Source organism: Plasmodium brasilianum, chromosome 12 (genome assembly GCF_023973825.1).
Source record: "Plasmodium brasilianum strain Bolivian I chromosome 12, whole genome shotgun sequence".
NCBI lineage: Eukaryota > Apicomplexa > Aconoidasida > Haemosporida > Plasmodiidae > Plasmodium > Plasmodium brasilianum.
In genome coordinates this window covers 1,469,428-1,497,336 of record NC_090125.1, presented here as the reverse complement: position 1 = coordinate 1,497,336, position 27,909 = coordinate 1,469,428, and the positions used below count along the sequence as shown (strand labels likewise).

The 27,909-nt window shown below is 25.4% G+C and overlaps 7 protein-coding genes across 7 annotated transcripts; 2 read left to right on the top strand and 5 right to left on the bottom strand.

Moving 5' to 3' along the window:
• Positions 1-248: 248 nt before the first annotated feature.
• On the bottom strand, positions 249-1,565 carry MKS88_004301 (syntaxin; the record flags this gene model as incomplete). The annotated part of the gene is made up of 1 exon (XM_067217465.1): positions 249-1,565. One exon carries the CDS (start codon positions 1,563-1,565, stop codon positions 249-251), a length of 1,317 nt encoding a protein of 438 aa, XP_067071891.1.
• A 631-nt stretch (positions 1,566-2,196) lies between these two features.
• MKS88_004300 (uncharacterized protein) lies at positions 2,197-5,774 on the bottom strand (the record flags this gene model as incomplete). Its single annotated transcript, XM_067217464.1, has 2 exons — positions 2,197-3,677; positions 3,764-5,774. 2 exons carry the CDS (start codon positions 5,772-5,774, stop codon positions 2,197-2,199), a joined length of 3,492 nt encoding a protein of 1,163 aa, XP_067071890.1.
• A 1,109-nt stretch (positions 5,775-6,883) lies between these two features.
• On the bottom strand, positions 6,884-10,799 carry MKS88_004299 (uncharacterized protein; the record flags this gene model as incomplete). The annotated part of the gene is made up of 3 exons (XM_067217463.1): positions 6,884-6,985; positions 7,216-7,422; positions 7,662-10,799. 3 exons carry the CDS (start codon positions 10,797-10,799, stop codon positions 6,884-6,886), a joined length of 3,447 nt encoding a protein of 1,148 aa, XP_067071889.1.
• Positions 10,800-11,646: 847 nt separating this feature from the next.
• Positions 11,647-15,161, bottom strand: MKS88_004298 (uncharacterized protein; the record flags this gene model as incomplete). The annotated part of the gene is made up of 14 exons (XM_067217462.1): positions 11,647-11,755; positions 11,938-11,978; positions 12,114-12,177; positions 12,286-12,302; positions 12,491-12,525; positions 12,626-12,691; positions 12,816-12,863; positions 13,013-13,034; positions 13,169-13,274; positions 13,693-13,786; positions 14,094-14,147; positions 14,287-14,395; positions 14,583-14,650; positions 14,942-15,161. 14 exons carry the CDS (start codon positions 15,159-15,161, stop codon positions 11,647-11,649), a joined length of 1,053 nt encoding a protein of 350 aa, XP_067071888.1.
• A 1,353-nt stretch (positions 15,162-16,514) lies between these two features.
• MKS88_004297 (ribonuclease P protein subunit RPR2) lies at positions 16,515-17,303 on the top strand (the record flags this gene model as incomplete). The annotated part of the gene is made up of 1 exon (XM_067217461.1): positions 16,515-17,303. The coding sequence occupies one exon, from the start codon at positions 16,515-16,517 to the stop codon at positions 17,301-17,303; it is 789 nt and encodes a 262-aa protein (XP_067071887.1).
• Positions 17,304-18,958: 1,655 nt separating this feature from the next.
• On the top strand, positions 18,959-23,977 carry MKS88_004296 (uncharacterized protein; the record flags this gene model as incomplete). Its single annotated transcript, XM_067217460.1, has 1 exon — positions 18,959-23,977. The coding sequence occupies one exon, from the start codon at positions 18,959-18,961 to the stop codon at positions 23,975-23,977; it is 5,019 nt and encodes a 1,672-aa protein (XP_067071886.1).
• Positions 23,978-26,293: 2,316 nt separating this feature from the next.
• MKS88_004295 (uncharacterized protein) lies at positions 26,294-27,190 on the bottom strand (the record flags this gene model as incomplete). The annotated part of the gene is made up of 1 exon (XM_067217459.1): positions 26,294-27,190. The coding sequence occupies one exon, from the start codon at positions 27,188-27,190 to the stop codon at positions 26,294-26,296; it is 897 nt and encodes a 298-aa protein (XP_067071885.1).
• Between the last annotated feature and the right edge of the window lie 719 nt (positions 27,191-27,909).

The following is a 27,909-nucleotide window of genomic DNA, read 5'->3' as shown; positions in this document are numbered from 1 at the left end:
ACAAAGATTGGTATATGGGTATGCTAAAACGGATGAAACACATTGTGATAGTTTGATAAGTTTATATATTTGTGATCCTTAATGAATTACGAAAAAAAAAAAAAAAAAAAAATATAACTTAATAACTACGGCTTGTGTGAATTAATACATCAATTGACATTAATAGAAATTTGCACATGCAAATGCTGCCTCTGCAAAAAGAAATTCCAATGTTATACGTATGTATTATGCACGCACATAGGATCTGTCTATCGGAAAAAATCGAATAAAAACAAAAAAATTGAAGTGCATATTAAAACGAAAAATATAAGGGAATTCATGCTTTTCTTATTCTGAATTTTGTTTAAATAAGTGTTTCCTTGAGACACATTTTCTATACTTTCTTCTACTATATGTTCAATCATTTTTAAATTTTCATTCTGCTCATATATTTTATTAACAAATATATTCATCAAATTACTTATTTTTGCTATTTTTTTTTTGGTTTCCATTATGTACGTGTTCTCTTCCTTTTCAAAAAGGTCCACATACTTTTTGAATTCCAGTGTCTGACTATTATTACAACTGTAATTATTGGAATGATAGTTAATATCATTTGATGTGAAATTATCCTGAAAAACACCATTATTATGCATGTTTTCTCTTTTTTTTTTCTCTTCCTCTTCTTCAACATAACTGTACATATCAAAGGTAACCTTCTTATCTTTTCTTCTCCTCAAATTTGTATTCTTATTCTCATTTGTAGGAATTAAATTTGATTTTAACCTATCCTTATCACCATTATTTGTATTTATTGCATTTTTTGTATTATCTTCAAAAAGAGTTTCATTATTAGAGCACTTTGTATTACAATCCCAACTGTTTGTACTTGTATTTTTCCTATGATCATTTATGTGTCCCATATTATTACTAATACTTTTACTAATGTTATAATTTATCTGCTCTTTATTTGAAGAGACTTGAATGGAAAAATCAAAATCATCTTTGTATTTTTTTAAATTCTTATCATACAAATTGGAGGAATAAATATGATTATTCAGTCTGTTAAGACAACAAAAGTCACACTTAATACTTTTTACATCATAAAAATATAAATTTGTATATTTATTTAATTTTAAATAATAACTACTCAAATTGTTTTCATGCTTATTAACAATATCAATAAATATATTTAACAAATTACTTAAGCAGTTTAAAACATATTTATGTATTTCTTTTTTTGGTTTAAAAAGTTTTATTTCCTCTGATATTTTATTTACGGAGTATAATAAATTATCTTTATTTTTTATTCTTGTTCTCTTTTCTTTTCCATAACTGTTACTATAACTGCTAATGCTACTGCTATTGTTACTATTAATACTACTACTACTACTGTTAGTACCAAAAAATAAACCATATTTTTGTAATGTGTTATTATCTATATAATCACAGTTACTAAATAATTTTGTATAAATTTCGCTGCCTTTAATGAGAAATTCATCTTTGCATTTTAAAACTCTTCTTGTAAAAATTATATTTTTGTCATATTTTTTACATAAATATATGAAGTCATCAGATCGATCCATTGCTTTTATAAAAAAATTGCCATAAAGAAATATTCATAAAAACAGTTTCTATTAAATTTTATATAAACATTTTGCGTTTGGGAATTTTTTAAAAGAGATTATATCGTAAAGATAGCGGCATCTCCTCTTTCTCATCAGCACGCGTTAATAATTTATGAAAAACAAAATGGAAGCGAATAAAGTAGAAAAAAAAAAAAAAAAAAAAAAAAAAAAGTACGTATAAAACTGCACTGCTATCTAACACGTTGTGCATATATGTATATTTAACTTATGATAAAAATAAGAATGGGACGAAGCTATATTGGTCATAAAATTGTATAAAAAGATGACGTGTGGCGGAATTTCCCTATGGAGGGCATGTGCACGCATTATGTATTAATATGCGCATACAAGTAAACATAAACACAAACGTACTCGTACACATACGCACGTATATATTCAGCTAAATTTACAAAAAAATTGCCGCAGGAAAATAAAAAATATATATATAGCTGCAAATATACATGTACTTCCGGATGCTCGTTCTTTTTCCATTCATTTTGTGTGCATTACTTACACAAAGTGCAATAAAAACAGAGCGTGTGTACACCCCCTAACACAGGCACTTGAAATAACTGCGTTTTATGAAAAATTAGCCAATGTCGCTTAGCTTTACCTGCAACACATAGAGAGATTTTTTACAGACATTTTGCATATACTCGTTGTACTTTTCATCTTCATACATTTTATTTTTCAAAGAATAATTTAATAAATATTGGTAATGATGTACTGCTTGAGTTAAAAACATTTTGTCTTCAACCGTTGATAAGGTTTTACAAGCATAAAAATAAATATCAAAGTATGATTTTTTTTCCTCTTCGTTTTCAAAGAGGACTTCATTTGTTGTTTCTTTATCAATGGGATAAGTATTTAAAAAAGAGAAATAATATTTTAATATTTGCCATATTATGTTTTTCTGCTCAGTGGTTAAAATTCCAAAGATATTGTCATCGAAATTTAAATTTTTATTTTTATTAACAGATTTAAAATAAATATTTTCATTAAGTGTGTTGCATTTTTTACATATATAAATATCCTTTAACAATAAGGCACATTTTAAGGTTAATTCTCTTTTATATGATAAGTATTGTTTATGTTCAATATACTTTAAAGGGTAGCTAATGGAGCTTAACATGTTCATATAATTTTTTATGTACTCATCAAATGTTTTTGTAAAAAAATTGAAATAAAAATATGCTTCACTTGAATTTAATAAAATATCTAAGTGTATAGTTGTCTGATTAAATAAAGAAAAATATTCAAAACTTTTCTTTTTATATTTCTTTACATTTTTAAATAAAAATGCAATTTCTTTATAGTTGTAACATAAATAGTGAATATTATTATGAATGGAATAATAACTCATCCAGTTATTCTCTTTTTCCTCTTGTACATTATTTGCTGACTTCGATGCTAATTCTTCGTATTCCCGATTATTATCCCGACACTTTGAGAAATTTTTATACATCTTTTTCATCTTATTAATTGCTAAATTATTATATTTAGAATAGCAGAAATTACACACATTAAATTTCATATGTTCTAACGTAATCTTATTAAAATGAAATATTTGAAAGAATTCTTTGCAATGATTTATATCAATGTCAATGTTAATTGTACCATCACTACTAACATTAGTACAAGTTTCGAAAGATTTTTCCTTTTCAATAAGATTAAAAATAGCTTCCACAATTTCATCGATCGATCTTACATTCTCTTGAAAGAACTTTGAAAAAGACATCTTTTCATAAGTTCCAGAAACAATGAAGCTAATTTGATTTATTTCTTCCTTATCAAAACTTAAATTATTCTCCTTTAATATTTGTTCATATAAAAATGTATAGATAAAATTATTATCTGATATGATAAAAGAGTGTTCATTATAATTATATTCCCTTCTTTTGAGCAATAACCCATGAGCTCCTTCACAATATGACACATTCTTTTTCGTCAAATCATCGTAGTTTATGTATAATATCGGGTCATATAAAACTGATATTTCTTCCTCCACTTTTATGGTATTATCATAGATGAAAATTTTACTCTCCTCGAAATATTTTTTAGAAAACGTTTCTATTTCACTAATATGAGCAGGTTTATTCACATTTATAATTTCATTTTCCTTTATAATTTTTTTTTTTTTTTTTTTTTTTTTCCACCTCTATCTGTTTCCATCTCTTCCGAAAAGTGTTCACTCATCGCTTGTTCATTAGTAGGAGTATTTTTCAATAAAGAATAAAATTCTCTTTTTACCTTTTCACTAATTCGGTATATATTATTTACATATGTATAAGTATCAACCAAACCACAACCTGTTTGAGAATAATTCAAATAATTATATTTTAAATATATAATATATATTTCTAACAAGTTTCTATATGTCATATATTTATATTCCTGTAAAATCTTTTTTTCTTTTTCTTTTTTCAACGAATGAAATAACTTGTACACATCCTTAATCATATAAAACGAAACAAACACAAGATGTTCATATATGGACAACAAATGCATATCTAAAAATATATAATTGCACTCAGTTATATTGTTATAGAGAGATATTGTAACATTCATTATTTCCTTTAATTTTTCATCCATGGGAATACTCCTCTTCTTGGCTACTACCATTGTATTATCACTACCGCATTCTTCTCTAAAAATGTAATAATGAGCATTGTCCTTATTCATCCTTAAGCTGTTATAACCATTTGAGGTGGCATCTCGAATTGCGTGTTTCTGTGCCATCTCCTCACCACCCACCTCCCCTGATACCATATCCATATCATTTTTCAAAAGCGAAAAATGCATATCAATACTCTTCAAAACAAAGAAGGTAGAGGCTGAAAAAAAGTTTAAATCTAAAAATACATCGTTCATATGTTGAAAAATATTAATTGCCTCCATGTTAAATTCTCTATTATTTGTATATTCTGCTTTATTACATTTATCATTTTTATTCATACATTTTTTTAAGAATAAAAAGCTATACGTTAAAAAGAATAGACAGAGGTAAATGTTCTTTTTCTTTTTATAACTTACACCTATGGTTTTACATATATCAAATAAAAATTTACATACAGATATGTCATATTTAATATATACCTTTTTATTCATACATATATAATGACTTATTGTTTTGTCCTTGAAATAGGAAAAATTATTTAAAAATAGGAGTAAACTGATATATAAAAAGTAATAGTCCTTATCATTTAATAAGTATATATTATAAAAACATACTGAAATGTATACCAAGTTTAGGTGATAAAGCAATTTACGCCTGTTAGCTGTCCTGCTCCTGTCACTTTGGAATCGTTTCCCTGCTTCTTTCCGCTGAGAAATAGCACTACTCTTTTTTACACTAACGTTTCCTTTACCGCTGTTGTTATTCTTATTGCCATTGTTATCGATACCGCTATAGATACCGCTATAGATACCACTATCATTATCGTCGTCTTCCCCTTCACTGTGCCTTTCTAAAACACTAAATATACCATCCATTCTTTTTTCAGAAACTGAATGCCCCTTTTTTTCATTTTCTTTCTCCTCCTTCAAATTGCTAACTAGTAGTAACACACAAAAATGAAAAGCGCATGTAAGGTCATTGCAAATGTTCACCAACTTGCACTTCTTCCCATCATTAGTACTACTGTGGTTGTTGTTACAAGTGCCGTTATGACTGATATTAACTCCGCCGATGTTGTTACCACCTCTGTTACTGTTATCACCTCCATTACTGCTTTTATCACCTTTAGGGGAATTTGATTTTCCTTTTAGTTTCTTTTTATCGTCTCCTTGTTCATGTAATCCCCTCTGCCGATAATGTACGTGATGGTTATAATGTATTTCCTCTGCTTTTATTTGAGACCCATTTTTACTCCCCTTTAATTTCTCTTTTATTTTCCCGATATTTTCTTTTATTAATTCTTTTTTCCTCTCTTCATTTTTAAGTTCGGTTAAAATTTTGGATTCTTCATTTTTTTCCAAAATTTTCTGAACAAACAAAACTAAGTAAATCAAATAATTACTTATCAAATCCTTTGCCTTTATTTTTCTCAAGCATTTTAATTCCTCTAGTTTGCGGTAAAAACGTTCTTGTTCTTCTTCTTCTTCTTCTTCTTCTTCCTCTGCTCCTGTTCCTTTTCCTATTTCACATGTTGTGCCAAAATTCATCATAAAATTAAGGAAATGCTTTTAACAAAAACAAAAGATGGGGGTGAGAGAGAAAAAAATTAAAAAACATCATAAACAGACATACATATATATATATATATATATACATATGCATATGTTCACATATGTACATACATGTAATGCTTTTTTTTTAAACAACTGAGAGTTTCATAAAAAGGAGCAAACTGCAATGATCATCATTATCAGCACAAAACATATCGTTAATACTACACCTATATGTGTACTAGTATATACAGATGTGTTATCCTTTATTAGGAGCTTTAAAAAAAAGTAAGAGAAAAAGTTAGCATAATTTTTTAATTTTTGCAATTTCTTGGGAAAATTGTTGCGACAACAAAGTTGATGTAAACGCAAACCAAATAAAACAAAGAAAAAAAAAGAAAAAGAAAAAATTACTATAAAAATGAACATAAAAAATGAACATAAAAAATGAACATAAAAAATGAACGTAAAAAATGAACGTAAAAAATGAACGTAAAAAATGAACGTAAAAAATGAACGTAAAAAATGAACGTAAAAAATGAACAAAATATGAACGTTAAAAATGAACAAAAAACGACTATAAAAAAGTACTATAGCAAAAATGACAAAGAAGGGATTTAAAAAACAAAAGAAAAAATGTTTGCATATACACATGCATAATCACTTAAAACGAATTAAAATAGTAGGAAATGGTAAATAAGTTATGTATGCATGTATTAACATGTATGTAGTATATTTATATTTATTCATTTATTTCTTTGTGTTTACATGTGCATACATGTAAGTGTAACAAACTGTTGTTACCCATTTTTTATTTTTCTTGTAGAAATATATATATAAAGGGTTTAATTAGGATATGTAATCAAAAAGATTAAACAGTTGCAGCACCAAATAAGAGGTATCTTGAGAAGATGCTGAAAATTTAGCGTGTATAATGTGTATAACATGTACAACATGTGTAACACGTATTACACTACTTGAAGATTCTCCTAAAAATATGTATGCAACTTATTACACCTTTTAGTTTTCAATTCTCTTTTTTATTTTGTGTGTGTGTGTGTGTGTGTGTGTGTGTATGTGTATGTGTATGTGAGTTTACAGCTTACATTTCACACATAATTCTCGATAAATCTATTTAAAAATGAACAAATAGAAACGTATTTTTCCTTCATGTTTAATTTTGCAGTTTCTAAAAATATCGTCTCCTTAGCCTGAAGAAATTACAGTTATTTTGCAAAATTGTTAAAAGGGCAAAAAAAAAAAAAAGCATTCTTCATTTGAGCGCAATTATGTATATACACATATACGTACATACAAAATCAGAAAAGAAGCACGCAAAGGGTAAACATAATTGAAGTTCTTTTCATTCATTATATTATTTTATACTTTATTTATTTTATTCTATTCATTTTATTCTATTCATTTTTTTTTTTTTAATTACTTGTTTCGTTTGCCTAAGACGAAAAATAAGTAGCGAAACAAAATAAGGATGGTAGTACATAATAAAATAAGTTAATTCTAAAATTTGAAAAAAATATTTTTTCCTTTTTCTTTTTATATGAGTCCTTTCACTGCTGTTCTCTTCGCTGCTGATATTTTCATCTTCAATTGAGCATTTCAAGTATAAGAGGACACAAACTATGCAGTCCTAATGAAATAAAATGTATACATAAATACTGTGGAACCATAATTATTTCAAGGGCAAATCAGAGCAGCAAATACGTAACACAACGAATAAACTATGCTATGATCTCATGCAATACGAAAGGGATGCGACATAACAAATGCATATGCGTATTATATACAGTTGTTTACACGTGTGTATACGTAGATAAGTAAACATGGATATGCACATATGGAGTGCACATGTGTGTGTGTAAATGGAACCTGCACAAAGAGGATCTCCCGCTTCTTCAAAATGGATGCGATAACATACGAATCAAATCTTTTAAAAAGCAAAGACGAAATAGTTAACAGAACTTTTACAGAAAGAAAAAATTTCTGTTGGTCTCTTTGCATTTGGTTATTACATAAATTAAAATAATTATCTTTATGAAAGTCAAAATCTGTTTGTACAGTTTTTTCTTTTTTTTGATGCAATATTTCAAAATAGTAATAAAGGAAAAAATGTATGCAAAAGAGAATAATATTTGTTATGTTTTTCTTAAATTTATCATCATAGCTTTTTTTACAATATTCATCTTCACATATGGTGTAAACAAAATGAACATTGTTTAACTTATCTATTGGTCTACTAAAATTTTCAATTATATCGTAATCACTGACTGCATTTTCGCTAACTTGTATACTTTGCCCGACTTCCAAATATCCAGTAAGATCCTTGATACCTCGTAGTTCCAAATACTCTATAATGTTAAATGTGCACTTGTTAAGTATATTATATAATATTTTTACATGTACAATGTTTTTCATATTAGTATCAAGGATATATAAAAAAATTTTTGTTAAAAAAATCCTGTTATTAAAGTAACGATTAGCGTCAATATGTTTTACAACAAAAATGAAAAAAAAAAAATTTTGATCATCTGCACAAATAGCAAAAAAGTCTAATAAATTTAGAAAATCGTCCATATATGGATCCATATCATGAATTAAATAATTACAAAATAGACGTATCAAAGAATTTATTTCTTCATTAAAAGTTTCTTTAAATAATTTAAGATGGTTACAATCTTCATTTCGTGTTTTAAAATTGGCTTTTAAATCTTTAAAAAATTCTAATAATAATTTAATTGTTTGTTTTATTTTATTTAAAATTACATAAATGTCATTTAACTCAATTTGATTTTTGTCTTTATTATTAAATAGCTTTTTTTCTTTCTCTTTTTTTGACGATAAAGCATTACCACCAATGTATGTTTTTCCCTTTTTCTTTTTCTTATCAGTTATACATTCGTCTTTGTTATTACTCGAGTTCGGTGAAGGCACGTTCTTCCTTTGTACTTCTTTGCTAGAAATACCATCCATTAAGTTATCGTCACCAACGTATTTATTTTTTCGGAAGCCCTCTTTTGCACGTACACCAGGAGAATATTCTTCGAGTTGGTCTACAAATCTTCCGTTTCGCGATGCACATCCACCATCAGCTGTAGAGGTAGAGGTAGCAGCAGCGGCAGTAGCAATGTAAGCGCCAGCGATAGTATTATCATTAGCACCCTCATCATCATCATCAACGCCCCCCTCATCCATAGAATACTCACCGCTCACGAACGTTACCATATGCTCAATGTTACTACAAATCAACCGAATCATCGATTTAACATGGCTGTTATAAAACATATACTTCTTAGGTCCACTCTCGTTACCATATTTTATAACATCGTCAAAAAATAAATATAATTCTATATTCATATAGGACAAAGGGGTTTTAATAATATCTACAGAGTTTTTATTTACACACATAAATTTTAAGCATGTATATATAGTTGAGTATAAAGTATATAATAGTACTTTCTCTTTTTCTGTTTTTAGCTTTGAAAATAAATAAATAATATTTGCATAGAATTTATAAACACTATTTTCATCCAACACATTTTTAAGATTAAAACCATTTTTTTTTAAATATATATTTAAATTAGTTAAACAGTTCATCGAAGTTACTATGTTCTCCTTATCATAATTTTCAATTACTCTATTTAACAAATGAAAATATTCCTTTATAAATTTAATATCATTAAGTTTTATAATTACATTGTTCAAAAAATGCAAGGATATATTTATACTTTCTTTTTTTAATAATAAGGCACGATGATTATATTCATCATCCAGTATGGACACCAAGCTATATGTTTCAACATCGTCATCATGTAGCATATCCCTTCTACTATATTTTTCTACACATTCTACTTCGTTACCTTTTACCTTTTCTTCAAGTCTTCTATTCTTACTTTCCCTTGCGTTCACTCTCATTTTTTCTTCCACTTGACCTTTTTTTTTTTTTTTGTTTTTTTCTCTTCCGCTCAATACTTCTTCAATAGTAATGTTTTCTCTTAAAATTCCCAAAACTAGCTCAATTAAATTAACTTGGTCATTACAAGAATAAAGGACATCCTTTTCAGAATTAACGTATTCCTTATCATCTGAACATGCCGTAGAATATGTATACAGACCATCCTCACTGCTACCATCTAATTCACTAACCATATTGTTGACTACTTCTTCTCTTTTTTCATTATTCAACTTACAGTTGTTCTCATTATCGGACTTTTTAATAATTACATCACCTTTGCTACTTGTAACATTTTCTGCTCTAAACTTTTTTCTTAAGCTTTTGCAAAAAAAGTACATTTCCACATCAACATCAATATCATAATTTTTGGAGTCGAAATAGTTGCTTACCACAATCATTTCATCTTTCTTTAAAAATGGTTCAATTTTCAAAAAAAAAGTTAAAAATTCGATATAAAACGAGTTCATGTCTTTTATACTATCCCAAACTTCTAGCGCATCGCTATGTTTTTCCTCATCCGTATGCTTCTCCTCATCCGTATGCTTCTCCTCATCCGTATGCATCTCCTCATCCGTATGCTTCTCCTCATCCGTATGCTTTTCCTCACTACTCCAACTATTCCTTACACATGTTCGTTCATCATTGCGCTCTTGATTACGCCCCCTTTCTAAGTGACTACAACTTTTTATTGCCTTTTTAGTTTTGTTTATTTTCCTATTTACCTTTTTTATATACGTTAAATAATTATGAACATCAGGAATAATAAAAGGTATGCATTTTTTTAAATGAATAACAGTAGAATTTGCTATTAAGCTATTAATTAAACGAAGAGTAAATAATTTAAACTCATATTTTGAACGTAATAATAAACAAAGAAATTCCACATCTATTGCTTTTAGAACACTAATTTTATCCTTTTCTTTTAAATCCTTGGTGTTTTTCGTCAACTTTAAAATGTTAGCAAACTTATCTTTCGTATTTTCACTATCTTTTATATTTTTCAAAATCCTTTTTATTTCGTTGTTTTCGTTTACAACATTTACTCCTTTTTCCATCGCATATGTATACATCCTTGATGAAGAAAGTTAATAAGCGAGGAAGTTCGTTATTTATGCATAAGAACTCAGGAGTACTTTAACGAAAGCATTTAAAAAAAAAAAAAAAAAAAAAAATTAACAAAATTAACAAAATTAACGAAATTAACAAAATTAACGAAATTAACGAAATTAACAAAATTAACGAAATTAACGAAAATAACGAAATTAACGAAAATAACGAAATTAACGAAAATAACGAAAATAACGAAAATAACGAAAATAACGAAATTAACAAAATGAAATATACAGTATACTCACAACATACATATATATATATATATATATGTATTCTTTTTTTTTGATAACAATTTTTGCATCTCCCCGATGAGTGACTGCTTTATTTTCTTATTATTTTATTTTTTTTATTTTTTTTTTCCTATCTGTATAAATGATAACGTTATATAAACAAAATGGAAAATTGCTAGATCCAAAATTTCTTATTAAAAAAAAAAAAAAATTATATAATAATAACAAAAAGTAATGCATTTACATATATACAAATGAGGATTTATGTATATGTGATAAAAAAAAAAAAAATTTCCTTCTCCTACTTTCAATTTAAAGGTCCTTCAAAACCCTTTAGAACTTTTTTTTGAGGGAACAAGGAAAAAACAATAAAAAATTAAAGCATAGTGTGCAATATGTATGTGTATATGCATGTTTGTATGTATGTATGTATATAAGTACATATGTATATATATATATGTACATATATTTATATTGAAAATGTAGATCTCACGTTCAGTTAATGATTTATTTTAAAGAAAAAACGTAAATGTAACAACACTGATATAAAATTCAAAATTCAAAATTCAAAATTCAAAATTTCGTTGTTTATATAGAATTGTATATTTCCTTCCTCCTTTTCCTTCTTTTTTTTTTTTTTACTTAATCTTTGCTTAGGGTTTTTTGAGCTACAAATAATATTAGAACAAAAACAGATTTTAACGAATATACCAATAAAATAATGTTATATTTATTTTTTTGAAAAATTTACTGTAATATATTAATATAAAACTACAAGTTCACCTGCAAGTACATCTACAACTACAAAGCGTGATATATATTCTTTTTCTTTTTGGTAATATGTTATTACTTTTTATTATTTTTCCCAAAAATGAAGCCCTCATGAGAAACCTAAATCAAGGTAATTTTTTTTTTTATGAACTGTTTTTAATATATTATACAGCATGTTTGTTCCTTCTTACTTGGTAATATATAAATATATGTGAACATATTTTTCCACTTTCGAGTGTTTACAAAAAAACTTACGTATTTAGGGAAACCTTTACAAAACCAAGCATAATTGCGGAAATTTTTAGATGCTCCTTTTACACTTATAGTCAAAATGGGGGAAAAAGAAAAAAAAATTTATAAAAAATTATGAACAAGTTATGTATTTTCTTTTTTCTTTTTTTTTAAGAAATAAGAATTGCCTTCGAACCCATTAGCAGTAGACATCTAAAAATGAAAATGAAAATGAAATTAAAAATGAAAATGAAATTAAAAATGAAAATGAAAATGAAACTAAAAATGAAATTAAAAATGAAAATTAAATTAAAAATGAAATTAAAAATGAAATTAAAAGTGAAAATAAAAAAATAAATGTATGTGAAATTATGATTTTTCAAATTGTTAAAAAGTATTACTGTGAAATAGTCACAATTGATCTCTTTACACTTCTCTAAGAAGGATGATTAAAAAAAAAAAAAAAAAAAAAAAATGTTACGTATATTTCATATCTGACGTGGTTTTATATATGCTGTATATATATTTCATGTTACTATAAACATCTTCTAAGCTTAGAGCTGCATCCATTTCATACATAACTTCATTCTTCTCACAAACTCCTTGAAATATTATAGTAAAAAAAGAACCATGTATTTGTTATATCATTGTGCGAGCCTAAAACTTTAATAGCTGAAGTTTATAACACATTTATGACTAATGGAAATTTTTTTTTTTTTTTTCCACCTTGAAAGTTAGGAAAGACGTCATAATTTTCAGGTATGTTTCCACTAACTTATAAAAAAAAAAAAGAAAAAAAAAGAAAATTACATTATTTCACTATTTTATATTTTTTTTTTTTTTTTTTTTTTTTTTTTTTTTTTGCAACTCTATATCTAAAAATAAAAAACTCTCCAGAAAAAATATAGTTTTTTTTCCTTTACTGTAAGACATTTTGATGTAAATCTAAAAAATAAGAAAAAACAAAAAGGAAAAAATTTATTTTTATAAATATAAATATGTATTAAGCAATTTTGTTTTATTTTTTATCTTAAATCTTTTTTTTGTTTTTTTTTTTTTTTGGAATATCTTCGAATTACTTTCGCATTTTTTTGTATTGTTGCATCTTTGTAAAAAGGCGATTCGCATAATGTGTACCCGTCAATATTAAAAATTATATATACACATTTTTTTATGGTGTTACACCTGATAAATGAAAGTAAAATAAAATATAACAGTGCAAAGTAAAGCGAGAAAACGGAACGTAAAAATAAAAAATAAAAAATAAAAGTAAGATATAAATAAAAGTAAGATACAAATAAAAGTAATATACAAATAAAAGTAAGATACAAATAAAAGTAAGATACAAATAAAAGTAAGATACAAATAAAAGTAAGATACAAATAAAAGTAAGATACAAATAAAAGTAAGATACAAATAAAAGTAAGATACAAATAAAAGTAAGATACAAATAAAAGTAAAATGCAAATGAAAGTAAAATGCAAATGAAAGTAAAATACATATAAAAGTAAAATGCAAATAAAAGGAAAATACAAATAAAAGTAAAATGCAAATAAATGTAAAACATATATGCACTGTAATTCAGTGCATTTTTTTGTATTACTCCTGTTCTGCCTCATTTACGTCTATGTATTTTTTTTTAAGCAATGGTTTTTCACAAATTGCATTTCTATAAATAACAGAAATGAGAAAAAGAACTACATTGTTGAAAAATGGTGCAAAAAAGGGAAATCATATATATATATATATATATATGTATACATATATGTGTTTGTATAAGAATACGCATATACATATAACGTTATAAACGTCTGGCATTGTTACAATTTACATGTCGTGCACATGAAGATATAGTTCTTTATTTGATGCTTCTCCTAGAAAAGCCATAAAAAAAAATAAATAAAATTCGATATTTTCATTAGAATTTTCATTGTTTTTATCAAAACTTAATTGTTTTATTTTATTTTATTTTATTTTATTTTTTTCACTGTTTTTGGAAAAAACCTTGAAATTCTATATTCCAAGTATTGTCGTTGCCTCTCTTCGCTTTTATTTTGTCTATATCAAATAAAACAGAAAATAGTGTATATACATGTATATAATATATATGTGGATACAAAAAGATTACAGATATTTTATAAAGTGCAATTTATTTTTCTTATTTTGAAAGTGTAAATATATAGTGCTATAATTATACATGAAGGGAAGGATTTTCGTTTAAACGACACACAAGAATATTTTATTACAAGTTTGTGAAAATCTTTTATCAAAGAGAGAATTTTGAATGTTTCGTTATTTACATTTATCTTAAAAAAAAAAAAAAAAAATGAGTAAATAGAGAAATATGAGTAAATAGAGAAATATGAGTAAAAAGAGAAAGAGAAAAAAGAGAACAATAAAACTCATTTAGTGCTATCTTTTTATTAACAATTCATTGTTTTTTATTTTAAAAAACAGCATTAATATAATGACTATTCTAGTTTTTATTTGTACGTCGCAATTTTCTTTCCCTTCACACATCATTTGGACAACTGGTAATGTGTGTGGTGCATCTAATGAACCTGGGAAAAATCAGCTCATGTAAAAATTTGTAACATTATTCTTTTTTAGAGGAACAAATAAGGGGTACAAACGGATGCACATACACATGTACGTATGTGTGTATATATACATGTACGTATGTGTGTATATATACATGTACGTATGTGTGTATATATACATGTACGTATGCGTGTATATATACATGTACATATGTGTGTATATATACATGTATGTATGTGTGTATCTATTAGACGAAGCATATTATATATAGAATATGCATATTTAAATAGTAACATTATTTACGAAATAACTTTTTTTTATCAGAAAGTTATCAACGGATGGATTTCCATAACTAGCATCTAAAATATGAATAGTTTTGGACAACTCACAATTTAATTTTATACTTTCATTTAAATTTCCTATTAAAATTTTTAAATTATCCTTTACGATTTCTTCTCTTTTTAAGCAGGTTAGTGTATAATTACTTATAGTAATAAATACAAAGAAACTAAATAATGTTATGTTATTCATTTTTGCAAACAAAAAAAAAGAAAAAGTAATATAATACAAATGGAACAATGGAATTATCATATACAATTAAGGAATTGTGTATTTTTCTAATATTTAAACAACTCTGTAATTGTTTTTAAATCTCAATGTTACATTATCCATATATAAAGAATAAAGCAGAAATTAGAACGAGTTACACAACACAATTTTTAAAGTAATGTGTAGATACACAAATGCCTGTTAAAAAAAAAAAATAATTATAAATTATATAAAAAATAAATCTTTATGATTAATAAGTATTTACAAATTTTCATCGTTTTTTTTTTTTTTTTTTTTTAATAGACCTCTCTATTAATTATACGCATTAATCCAATAATACTAAAATAGTATTTATGGATGTTTGAACTTTCTTCATGTCGTTATTTTGTATACACTTTGTGCATTACCATTTCTGCATTTATATTTGGTTATAATTTTAATCTACGTGAGAAATAAATAAAAAATTTAATTTTAAATTATTCTTTTTTTTCTTTTATATCGAACTTCTTCGAAAATGTTACTATTGAACAAAAAAAAAAAAAAAAAAATACTTAAGCTATTACACACCTATACAGTACGGACAATTTTTCCTTTTAACAAAATTGCCACCATCTTCTTTATTTAAAATATCAAAACATTATTATTTATTTAAAAAAATAATAGATTTTAATCCGTTATAACTATAGAAATTCCCAAACATCAGTTGTACACTAAGAAAATATGTACAAAATAATACTAATAAAACATAGCACTCTAGTATATAATTTCAAATTTTGTTAAACTTTAAAATAAATTTAATCGAATTACCTTTTTGGACTTTTTAAAATGAATTTAATCAAAATCCCATTTTGGACGTTCACAGCAAAATAAAGTTCATGCTGAAGCGTAAAAAAATAATCGCAATGACAAAAGAAATAATAAATAATTTTACTTTTATTTTTTATTTTAGTACAAAACATAATTTCTTCTTTTAAAAAAATATTTAAAATATTGAATTTTTGATTCGCGTGAGAATGAATCACTAATATGTGAGTATGCTTATTCGTAGTTTCATACATTCAAAATAACATTCATGTATACATATATGAATATATGATATGAACATTTACATACTTGCTGAAGTTCATGCTTAAACTTATAGCAGCTATGTAGAAATTTTATTTTTTTTTTAAACAACTTCCTTTTTTCATTATTCATAGCGCAAATTAACAGAAATGGTACATAATCAGAAATAATATATAATCCATCAGTACAATATTGTTAAGTGATTGCATTTAAAGTGTTACGTACGTTTTATATGTATAGTATGAAAAATAATTAAACTTTATTAAAAATATGTTGAACTCAGAAAATGAAAACGAGTTTACTATCACTAAAAGCCATCTGTTAAAAAATAAAGATCGTTGTGATGTATTAAAAAGAAAGTTAAATAACTTAAGCTCTATTAAAAATTGTCCAAATAATGTATTTAAAGACAATTCAGAAAAAACAAAAACTGGAACAGTAAAAAAGCATGAACATGTTGAGGAATATAACAATTCTGAATGCTTTAATGAAGATATAAATAGTGATGTTCAAGCAAAAAATAATTCATCGAAAAATAAGGAAACAAATGAAAAAATACAAATATATGATGAATTAAGCGTAAGTGAACCAAATCGAAGGAATAGAAAAAAAAGAAAAAAAAAAGGTAATAATAACGATGAAGCAGCAAAACCAATGAAACAAATGATTAGAATAAATTATTTATTGCAAGCATCATTTTTAATGAATCACTTTAGCCCCAATATATCTAGGGAATATATAAAAACTATGAGAAGACTTTCTAACAAGTTTTTAATAAAATATGATAAAAAATTCAAAAAGTTGTTTTGCAAAAAGTGCAATTCAGTTCTAATCCCAAGTGTAACTTGCAAAGTTTCTGTTAACCCACTGAACTTACCGAAAAACAAAACTAAAAAAAATGAACATGTGCAAGATTTTACAAGCACAAATAATAATTTTAAGTCAAGAGATGAATATCTGGTTTATTACAAGTGCAACCACTGTCAGCATAACACAAAATTTGTTTATGAAAATAACTCAACTGTTCCTCATGAAAAAGAAAACCAAGTCCTTCGATAAACAAGGCACATGTGAATATATATATATATATATATTATGTAAAATTTTAAACACTTTTCCACAGGAAATTAATAGAAAATTCTAAGTAATATATAAGTAGGTAAGATATTTAAAAAAAAAAAAATTTTTTTTTTTTATTTCATGTGCACACGTTTGTAGAAATTCTGAATTTTACTCTTTCAATATCAGAAATGTAAAAAAAAAAAAAAAAATAGAAAAATAAAAAAACAAAAAAAATAAAATAAATTCAAATAAAATAAGTAAAATTACGAATATTTATCAATCTTATATAAATAAACAAATATAAAACAATTTTTTTTTTTTTTTTTTTTTGAAAGTATTTATAGTAAACAAACACATTTAAGGACACCAGTTATTGTATGAAGCACATGTTGTGCCACTGGTATTTTTTTACGTATTCAAATTGTAATTCTTTTCATTCTCATTTATTCTTTGGAAGATGGATAAAAACACAGCATGGCAACTTTGTTTATTGCAAAATTCTTATAATTTTTATTAGATAAATGAACTTCGAAATTAAGCTATCATTTTGTCTTAGTACGCTTGGAAGTTTATATATATTTTGAGCGCACATGTTGTAAATATATCACATACGTATGTATATATATATATATATATATATATATAAATGCAATAACGAAGCTGGTACCTTTTATTATGATAGAAATTTATACAAACTCTTTTACGTCAAAAGGTTACGCCAATTTTCTGTAAATAATATTACTTTTCATACATAATTTTATTCATCCTTTTAATACACATTTGTTAAGAAATAGAGAATTCATGTAACATATAAAATATATGCCAAGAAAATGTGAACTTCGTAAAATTAAAAAAAAAAAAAATTATATTTTTTTTTATGAACATAATAATGAATTGTATAACATTTTCTTTAAAAAATTATGACTATGTCATACATTTATATAGTTAAAATTAAGTTACAAAAAATAAAGCTAGCTATCATTTTTTTTTTTTTTTTTCAGTACAACAATGCAACAACCCTTACTGGTGTACCTGTTCGTGAGTTCACATATTATTTCTGTTTTTAATTAACAAGTTATAAATATTTATATAGATTTATATATACATATATCTATATATACATATAAATATTCAATTTTTAAGATATTTATAATCATATACATTTCTTCCGTTTCATCCCATTTTAATATTTTTTTTTTTTCTTGCCTGTTCATAATCTACAGCACTTTTTTTATGTATACATTATAGCTTTTTTTTTTCTTTTTTTTTTTTTTCATATCTATTTTATCTGTTGTATATTTATTTCATCTCATAGCTACAATTAACAAGAAAAAATGTACACTAATATATTTTAAAATAACCTTTTTTGTTTTTTTTGTTTATTATATATAATATTGTCCTATTAACATGCTTTAAATTTTCATTTTTTTTTTTTTATGCTCTATGCACTCTTTTGTATATAAAATTTTGATGTTTTTTTTTTTGTGCACACTTTCATAAAATTCATTTGTCCGTTTGTTTGTTCTTGTAACAACTTTTAATTACTTATTTTTCGTAATATAAAGTAGGAAAAAAAGAAAAATAAATAAAAAAAAAAAAAAAAAAAAAAAGAGGTCTTTATACATTAGTTGTAATGAATAAACATATTTGTGATGGATTTAAACGATAACATATACACGGACTTACCAGATGATTCTAAAGATGAAAGACAGAATAATGAAATAGGAGAAAACGAAACACTTAATGGAAACCCTAAAAAGGAAGATGAAAAAGATAAAAATGTAAATGCAGAAATAAGTAGAGATACTTTAAACGGTGTTAACAATGTTGCAAACAACACCACCAGTATCCAAGCAGATTTAGACTCTTCGAATACGATAAATGGCAGTAATAATGGTGCTAATTCAAATGAGTTAAAAAACAACTCAAATTTTCCAAAGTCAAACTCTGTCGAAAAATCATTAGAATACTTGGAGATTCATGAAAAGGAGAATAAATTAGATAAAGAAAATGAATCTAAGTTAATGAAAACGGAAGAAGAAAAAAAAAATGAGAATTTACCAAATGATAAAAACAGAAATTTTGAAAATGTCTCTATAAACATAAGCTCCAAAGTTCCTCTGTCTGAAAAAAAAAGTAGTTCATTTATTAATAACGGGCCCTTTTATATTGAAGTCAAAGGGCTTTTAGAAGTTCTTAATGCTCAAGATTTTGCAAAAAATGTGAATATGAAAAATTCAGATTTTAGAGCAAAAGATAGAAATGCACTGATTAACAAACGTTCGTATAGTGTTCCAAGTAAAGTAGCTTCAAAAAATATACCTAAAGATACTATTAATAGACAAAATAGTAAAACTGGGGTTCATCTTCAAAAAAATGCATTATTATCTAAGTCAACAAATATACAAAAAAAGCCTCCTTTATTAATGAAGTCTCTCGTAACACCACCAAAAGCTTTGATCCAAAATAATCTTGAAACAAATGAAAATATCAGAAAATCAGTTGATATTAGTAAAGGAAAAGCCGTTTTCAGAAATTTATTAAAAAAAACTCTAGAACAAGAAGAATTAAAAATAAAATCTAAACCGTTGATTAAAATAAATTTTGCACCTTCAAAGGGGAGTACTACCACCACTACTACGACTAATAATGATAATAACAATAATAATAACAATAATGAAGAAGAGAGGGAGAAGCATAAAGCAAAAATGATAAATATAAAAGCAGAAAAAGAACCTTTCAAATTTATTCCTAAAAAAATTCCATTCTTAATTAAAGAGAAAAATATTAAGCACAAAGCACCTCCCAAAGGTAATATAAAACATACATTACACTATTTAAAAAAAGCTGCAGAAACAAAAAATAAAGAAGAAAACGAATTATCCATGCCAAAAAATGTCAGTATAAAAGGTATTAATGATGCAGAAAAAAGTGTACTATTGACAACACGTAAATTTATAGAGAAACCAAAAAATACACAAAAAATTAGCTCTTTAAAAATGGTATCTACTAAAAGGGAAAAAGCAATTTTAGACATAAAAAAATTTTTCAAAAAAAAACCCATTTCGAAGTTAGTAAACAATTTAATACCTAAGGAAAAAGAAAAAAAAAAAAAAATAATATTATTTAAGAATGCGAAAGTTAAAAAAGAACAGTTACTCCCTAAATCATCGATTGAAAATAAAATATCCAAATTAAATGATACGACAGATACTGCTAAGCGAGAAATAGACGACAAAGAAGAGGTAGAAAAGGAAAACATAGAAATTGCTAAAGAAAAGGATAAAATAAAAGCAACAGATGACAAGGAAGAATTATATCAAATAAATAATAAAGATGGAATCACCTTAGATAACATGATGATGGAATATGATACAGAAAGAGAGAAATCAATAGATGATAAATATGAACAAAGGCTAAATGACTTGACAGAAAATGAAACTGAAAAGGAAGATCGAAAATTGTATGAATCAAAGGTAACAGAAGTAGAGACTGTAAAAAAAGTGGACGATGATGAAGATTTCGAAATAGGAGAGATAAAAGAAGTCGAATTGAAAGGAGAAATGAAAGGACAAAAGGATGGAGAAAAAGTTAGTGATAAGGAAATCCTTGATATAGAAAAAAGAGAAGAACTGATAGATACTGCAAAAAGTTTGGAACCAGAAAAGGATACTAAGGAAGAAGAAAAATTAGATGATAAACAAAATTTGGAAGCAGAAAGAGAAGAAAAATTGTGGAATAATGAGACGATTTCTGAAGATGAAAAAAAAGAAGAAAAAATGGATCTAAATGATAAAGAAAGTGTTGTTATGGTGAAGGAGGAAAACGTTTTGCATCGTAAGGAAGACTCTCAGACAGAAAGGGTAGAGGAAGAAGAGAAAGAGAAAGAAAAGCAAGAGGAAAAGGAAGCGAAAGATGAGATAGAAGAGATAAACAAGATGGGAGAGAAGGAAAAACAAGAAAAAGGTGAAGACAATAAACAAAATGGACCTGAAAATAAAAAAGAGTCAACGGAAATTTTGAAAGAAATGAAAAAAACAAAAAATGATATAAAGAAAAGTGCAGACCAGAAATTAAATAAAAAGATACTAAAAAAAGGGGATAATGTATTGTTAAAACACGAACCTATAAAGTCTATTCTAAACTCAAAGCAGGACGTAAAATTGCCATTGAACCCCAAAAAAAATACAAAATCTGTATTAAACGTAAAGCAAATAGTAAAACCTGAATTAACTCTGAAGCATAAAGCAACAATAAAGGGTAACGCAGTTTTTCCAAAGTTGAAAAGTGAAGTCATTGGTAGTGCTAATGTCAATGCAAATGTCAATAGCACTGGAAATTTAAAAGAAAAAAGGAACATAGGAAAAGAAAAAAGTAATGGTTTAGAAAAAAGTAGCAATATTAACAAAAGTGCATTACAAAGAAAGAGCACATTATTCATGAAAAAGGGCATAGGGATAAAGAAGATTTCCTCCAGTAAAAATTCAATAAAAGATATAGATGCAGAAAAAAAAAAAGGTGAAAAAAAGACAAATGGATCAAACAATGATAATAAGAATGTGAATGTAAATATGAATATGAAAATGAATGTGAAAATGAATGTGAATATGAAAAAAAACTTACCCGATGAGTTACAGAATAGTAGAAGTCCATCCAAAAAAGTTTCTTCTACATCTTTTAAGAGTACAATGACCATTTTAAAAAAAAAAAAAACATTGAGTAAATCTAAGAGTGATAATACCATTAACGAAAAATTGACAAATAACAGCAAGACGATCGTGTCCTCAAAATCGGACAACATTCGTAATATGTTGTTAGAACAGGATAAAATTATAAAAAAAAAAAAGATGGAAACAAAGGAAGTAGATGGAGCAAATGGAACAAATGCTGCTAACGGAACAAACGAAAAGAAGGGAAATGATTTGAACAACAAAAAAACGCGAAATTTTAAAAAACTCAAATTAAATAGGAAATGTAACACCGTTGATGCAGGTAAATTCAGTTCGTCTGATGAGAGTGATGATGAAAATAAAAAGTTACCTTCAGAAGGAAATGAAATATCATTTTTTAAAGGAATTTTCGAAATGGATAAAAAGACAAATAATTCTTTAAAAAAATCTAAATCATTAAAAAAACAAAAATCTAAATCATTAAAAAAACAAAAATCTAAAGCAGGGGAAAATATAAATAAGGGGAGTGACGATATATCAAATGAAGAAGACAAGTTAATAAAGAAAATTGCAAAGTTAAATAGTTCAAAAAAAATAAAAGCTGCTATATCATCACAAATGAAAATGGATAAAGAAATGAAAAAATTGAAGTCCGGAATACTACACAAAGAAACCAGTAATGCAAATAAATTGAAAGGGAAAAAAAATGCAAAAAAACTTAAGGGAACAAATGATAATAATGGTAATGATAACGTAGTTGTAAAAAGAGAAAGTGCTTTATCAGAAATAGAGTTGGGAAAAAGTAAATCTTCAAAATACTCAAAAGATAAATGGAATAATAATTATGTAACACCAAGAATGGGAACAGATAAGTTTATTAATGTAGATGATGAAAGCTCGGAATCATTTAATTCGCATTCTTCTCATAGAAGTAGCCTACGTTCTGTTGCACTATCTGTGTCTTCCAAAAAACTAAAAAAAAAGAAAAACATAATTAAAAGGAACATGGATGAAGGAGAAAATTATAACATAAAGGCAGGTAGCAATAAAGGTACAAATGTAGGAGGGAAAGTAAAAAACATTAATAGTAATAGTAATAGTATTAGTAACAGTAATGGTAGCAGTGATAGTAACATTAATAGCAACAGAAATAGTAACAGCAACATCAATAGCAATAGTAATAGCAGTGGTCTTAAAAAAAAGGCAATAAATATGAATATTAGAAATAGTAACAAGGTGAATGGATGTGTGAAATCAGGCGGGTTTCAAAATATAGGCAGATCAGATATACCATTGTTTTCACCTATGCATTATAGAGATCCTATAAATGCAGGTGATGAAGAAAGAAGAAATAGAAGTATAGGAAGTACTGGGTTTTTGAACTTAAGAGAATCATCTTCATTTAAGTTTAATAGAATTAAATCAACGAATGCTTTAAGAAATTTATCTCTTCAAGTAAAATGGGATCCCACTAATGATTTTGCAAGAACAATGACAACAACAGATGAACCAAGCTTGCATGTAAATAATTTATATACAAAAAATGTATTAAGAAGAAGACCAAGTGAAATAGAAAAACAATCCAATTGGATGTTTGTTAAATGCTGTTCCAACAATAAAGACTGCAATTTCTATGAAAGAAAAGAACCTGTTGTACAAAACTTTAGCTCTTTAGTAAATGAAAATAATAAATATATATCTTACAATCCTAAGTCCTACTTACAACATTTTTCTAGTAATACTGTCAAGCTCTCCAACATGTATGAGTCAACTATGTTTACAAATAAAACGCTGCGTAGGAGCTCACAAGTTAATGACCATGTTATGAATAGGCAAGTAAAGGGGCATAATAATAATAAAAGTAACAGTAGTAATAGGCCTTTAAACAGCAAAATGAGTTCAGAGACATACACTAACAAAGCATTTTTTAATAGTGGCTCCTTGAAACTAAAAAGGAGGCCCTCCTGCATTGCAACCACCAATTATTGTAGTTGCATTTAAGACGAAAAAATACGAAACGTGAATGAATTGGGAAAAATGAGGCAAGTGCTATGTATAATGATCCTTTACAGAAAAGGGCATTTTACCCTGTAATATTCCCAAATCAGGAAAAAAGCTGAGCAGTAAAAAGTGCTTAAAGGCTAAAAAATGTACCAAAAAAGAAAATATGCATGTATATACATACATATGTATGTATGTACATACGTACATATATATATATTTTTGTATATATATGCAGATAAACAGACTGTCGAACTATTTGAAAAAGACGAAACAGTAAAATTTTCTTATACACTTAAACAATACAAGCAGGACGAGATCTACCCACAGCACATATTTTCGTATTATATAGATAAAATGAATTTATCATATTTATTTATTAAAATCTTACCTTTTATTTTTTTCCTGTTCATTTTGATAATCCTTTTGTAGAATTAATTTTTCGTAGCATAATATATACACACTTAATTATTTACTTTTCCAAAAAATAGAAGTACATTTTCCTATTTATAAATTATTCAGCAATTTGGCACGGGATCAACTCCCGCATGTTGGTGTTACCTTGTTATCTTTCTTTTTTTTTTTTTTTTTTTTTTTTTTTTTTTTTTTTTTTTTTTTTTTTTCTTTCATTTTCCTACATATTTAAATATTTATGTTTTATTATTTTTTTCATTTCTTTTATATTTTTGATGTTTTTCATTTTTTTCATTCTTTCTAAATATATGTAATGCCGCAGGCATAATTTTTACTCCAAAAAAAAATATAAAAGTGAAAATGCATTTGATGTGATATTAAATTATCTTGCATATACCTATACACATGCACATACATATATATATATATATATATGTATATGTATATGTATAAAAGAATATAGAAGAATAAGAAACTTTATTGATCAAAATTTCCTCTTTTACTTCCATTTTTGTTTTAATTTTTTTTGTATGTTTCTATGTACTACATAAGTGTTTATATCGTTGAAGCTTCTATTTCCACTATTATAACTATATAAGAATAAGTTTGAATGAGTTTTGCGAAAGTGTATATAGTGCTAATATTAAAAGGTTAAAGCACAATATTACACATATTGTGTGTTCAGTTTATTTTTATTATTGTATGTTGTTTTCCTCATGATTAATTCATTATATTTTTAATTAATTAAATATAGTAATTTTTATTCATATATTTTCTTGCATTTAATATTAATAATGTATACACACCTTTGTGTATAATAGACATTTCACAAACGCCTTGAGTTGCAATAGTTTCTTCCTTTTTATTTTCCTTGAACAGATGCACATAAATGTACACACATTTATATACATATGTATATGTGAATGTTCAAAAGAAAAAACAAAATAAATAAATAGATAAATAAATAAATGAATAAATAGATAAATAAATGAATAAATGAATAAATATATATATATATATATATATGTATATGTATATATATTATATATATAATGAATGTATAAATACTTTTGAATAAGTCTATATCCTAAACATTGTACTGTATTTTGCACATATATACATATGAACGTGACATGTTCTTCACATATAAATTTTAGCAGTATATTTCAAAGTGAAAAACGAAATTTTCCAATTTTTGTGTCTTTACTACTTATTCCATTAACTTGAATTATTTCAATTCCTAACACAAAAAATAAGCACCCTTAATAATATGAACAAAATTATCCTCTATTTTCTTTTTTTTTTTTTTTTTTTTTTTTTTTGTTCTTTTTTGCGTTATAAAATATATGCCAAAAAAATTTTTTAATATATGGTGAATTAACTTAACTATATGCTCTGTATATTTATTCATCGTTTTATGGAAACAAAAAGAAAAACAAGAATTGTTCAAAAAATGTAAATATAAATGTAAATATAAATAATAATATGATGTTACATTATTTTATAACTTAAAACATAGTTTTCGTCTAATTAACATTTATAAAAATTATTTTTTTCATAAATATAAGAAGATTAAATCCAGGTAAAATAAAAAAAAAGGTACACATGGAGAATGTATATTACTAAAATGATCACTATATAAAAATGGAGTGGAAAAAAAACTACTTGTTAATGAGCACTGTTAACTAAGTCAGTCATTACTTCCTTTGCTCTTAACAATTTTGTTAGCTATTCTGTCATTTTGTCAGTTACTTTACTATTTTGTTATTCTGTTACTTTACCATTTATTTTGTTATTTTGCCAGTTATTTTGCTATTTTGTCAGTTATTTTGCTATTTTGTCAGTTATTTTGCTATTTTGTCAGTTTTTCTTTTTTTTTTTTTTTTTCCCTCCTCCTCTACGTCAAAAGTTTGAGGCCCTACTCCCTGCATTGAACATGCTCATATTTTTTCTTAACTCATCATTTTCATTATACAAATGATTGATGTGTTTTCTATATAAATCAATTTGGATCTGATATAAGGAAGACAGTTCTTCTCCACCTGTAAAAGGCAATTTTATTTGAACTGCATTATTATCATATAACTTATTTTTTAATTCAATATTCGCTGAATTCATTTTAATTAAATTTTTATTTTTCTCTCTCAGCATTTTATTATTTATTAATATATTATGCGCATAAAAAATTAAATCATTTATAACTCTTTGTTGTGTTTTTATTAAACTCAGAGTGTTATTATAATTTTTTATTAACAAATTAAAAATTTCATAATATTTTAAATGAGCACGTTTATCCTTTTCTGTTGTTGCTATATTATCAATATACTTTACTAATAATTGGCTGTTAAAAACTTTAAAACTATCTAGTTCATCACAGTACATAATATTTTTTTCATACACGGATAGATTTAATTCATTAATATTTAATGTATTAATAATACTTAATATATCTTTTTCATTTAATATTTCTTCTTCATAACTCTTCTTTTTCTTTTTCCTCTGTTTTTCTTCATTTATTTTAATTACATTTTGTTCTTTAATTTGTAAGAAATCCATAATATATTTATTAGCATAAATAATATTATTGCTATCATAAGTTATTATATTATTATCTTTATTATTGGTAATGTCAAGAACTTGGCTTTTTTCTTCATTTTTTATAGTTGTTAATAAATTTAATTCCTTCAAAAGACAAAAATTTTTAACTAAATTATTGGCGATTTTTATTTTGCTTTCTTTATGTGTATCCTCACATCCCATATATTCATTTATTAGTTCACTTACACTATTGCTCCCCATTTTATTCCATAAGAATTCTTTACTTCATTTTTGTTCCTAAAATTGTCAAGCATTTGATTGCATAGTTTTTATTTACGCTCTTGATTGTAACTGATTCTTTGTTAATACGAATGTGAATGTGAGTATAACTGTAACATTAAATGGAACCACAACTGTTGCAGCAATGCTTACGTTTGCATATGTGCAAAACTGCAAATATAATTATACTTTTTACTGCTTTTCCTTTTTACAATTATAAAAAATTTCAATATTCCTCAAAAACTTTGTTAATTTTGTCATATGCCTTTATCCCATGCATGTTTCTTTTTATTTTTGCTTAATCAGACCCTTTCAATGAGGTCTTCACTGCACATATAAAATGCACATACACATATGTAAACATATATATACACTAATTTATATAATATATATGTATATATTTATATAATGTATAACAAAAATTAATAAACGGAAACAAAATTGAACAAAAAGAAAAATCGCAATACAATTGTGAATATTAAAAAAAAAAAAAAAAAAAAAAAGGATCAATGAATGAATGTATGAATAAATATATAAATAAATAAATTGAGAATATAAAAAATGAAGCATGCAGCTAAAAATATATTTTTTTTTTTATTTATATACATACGCATATATACATATAACCAACACGTTACAATAAAAAGAAAAGTGATAACAGGGAAAAAAATCAAAAAAACAAAAAAAAAAAAAAAAAAAAA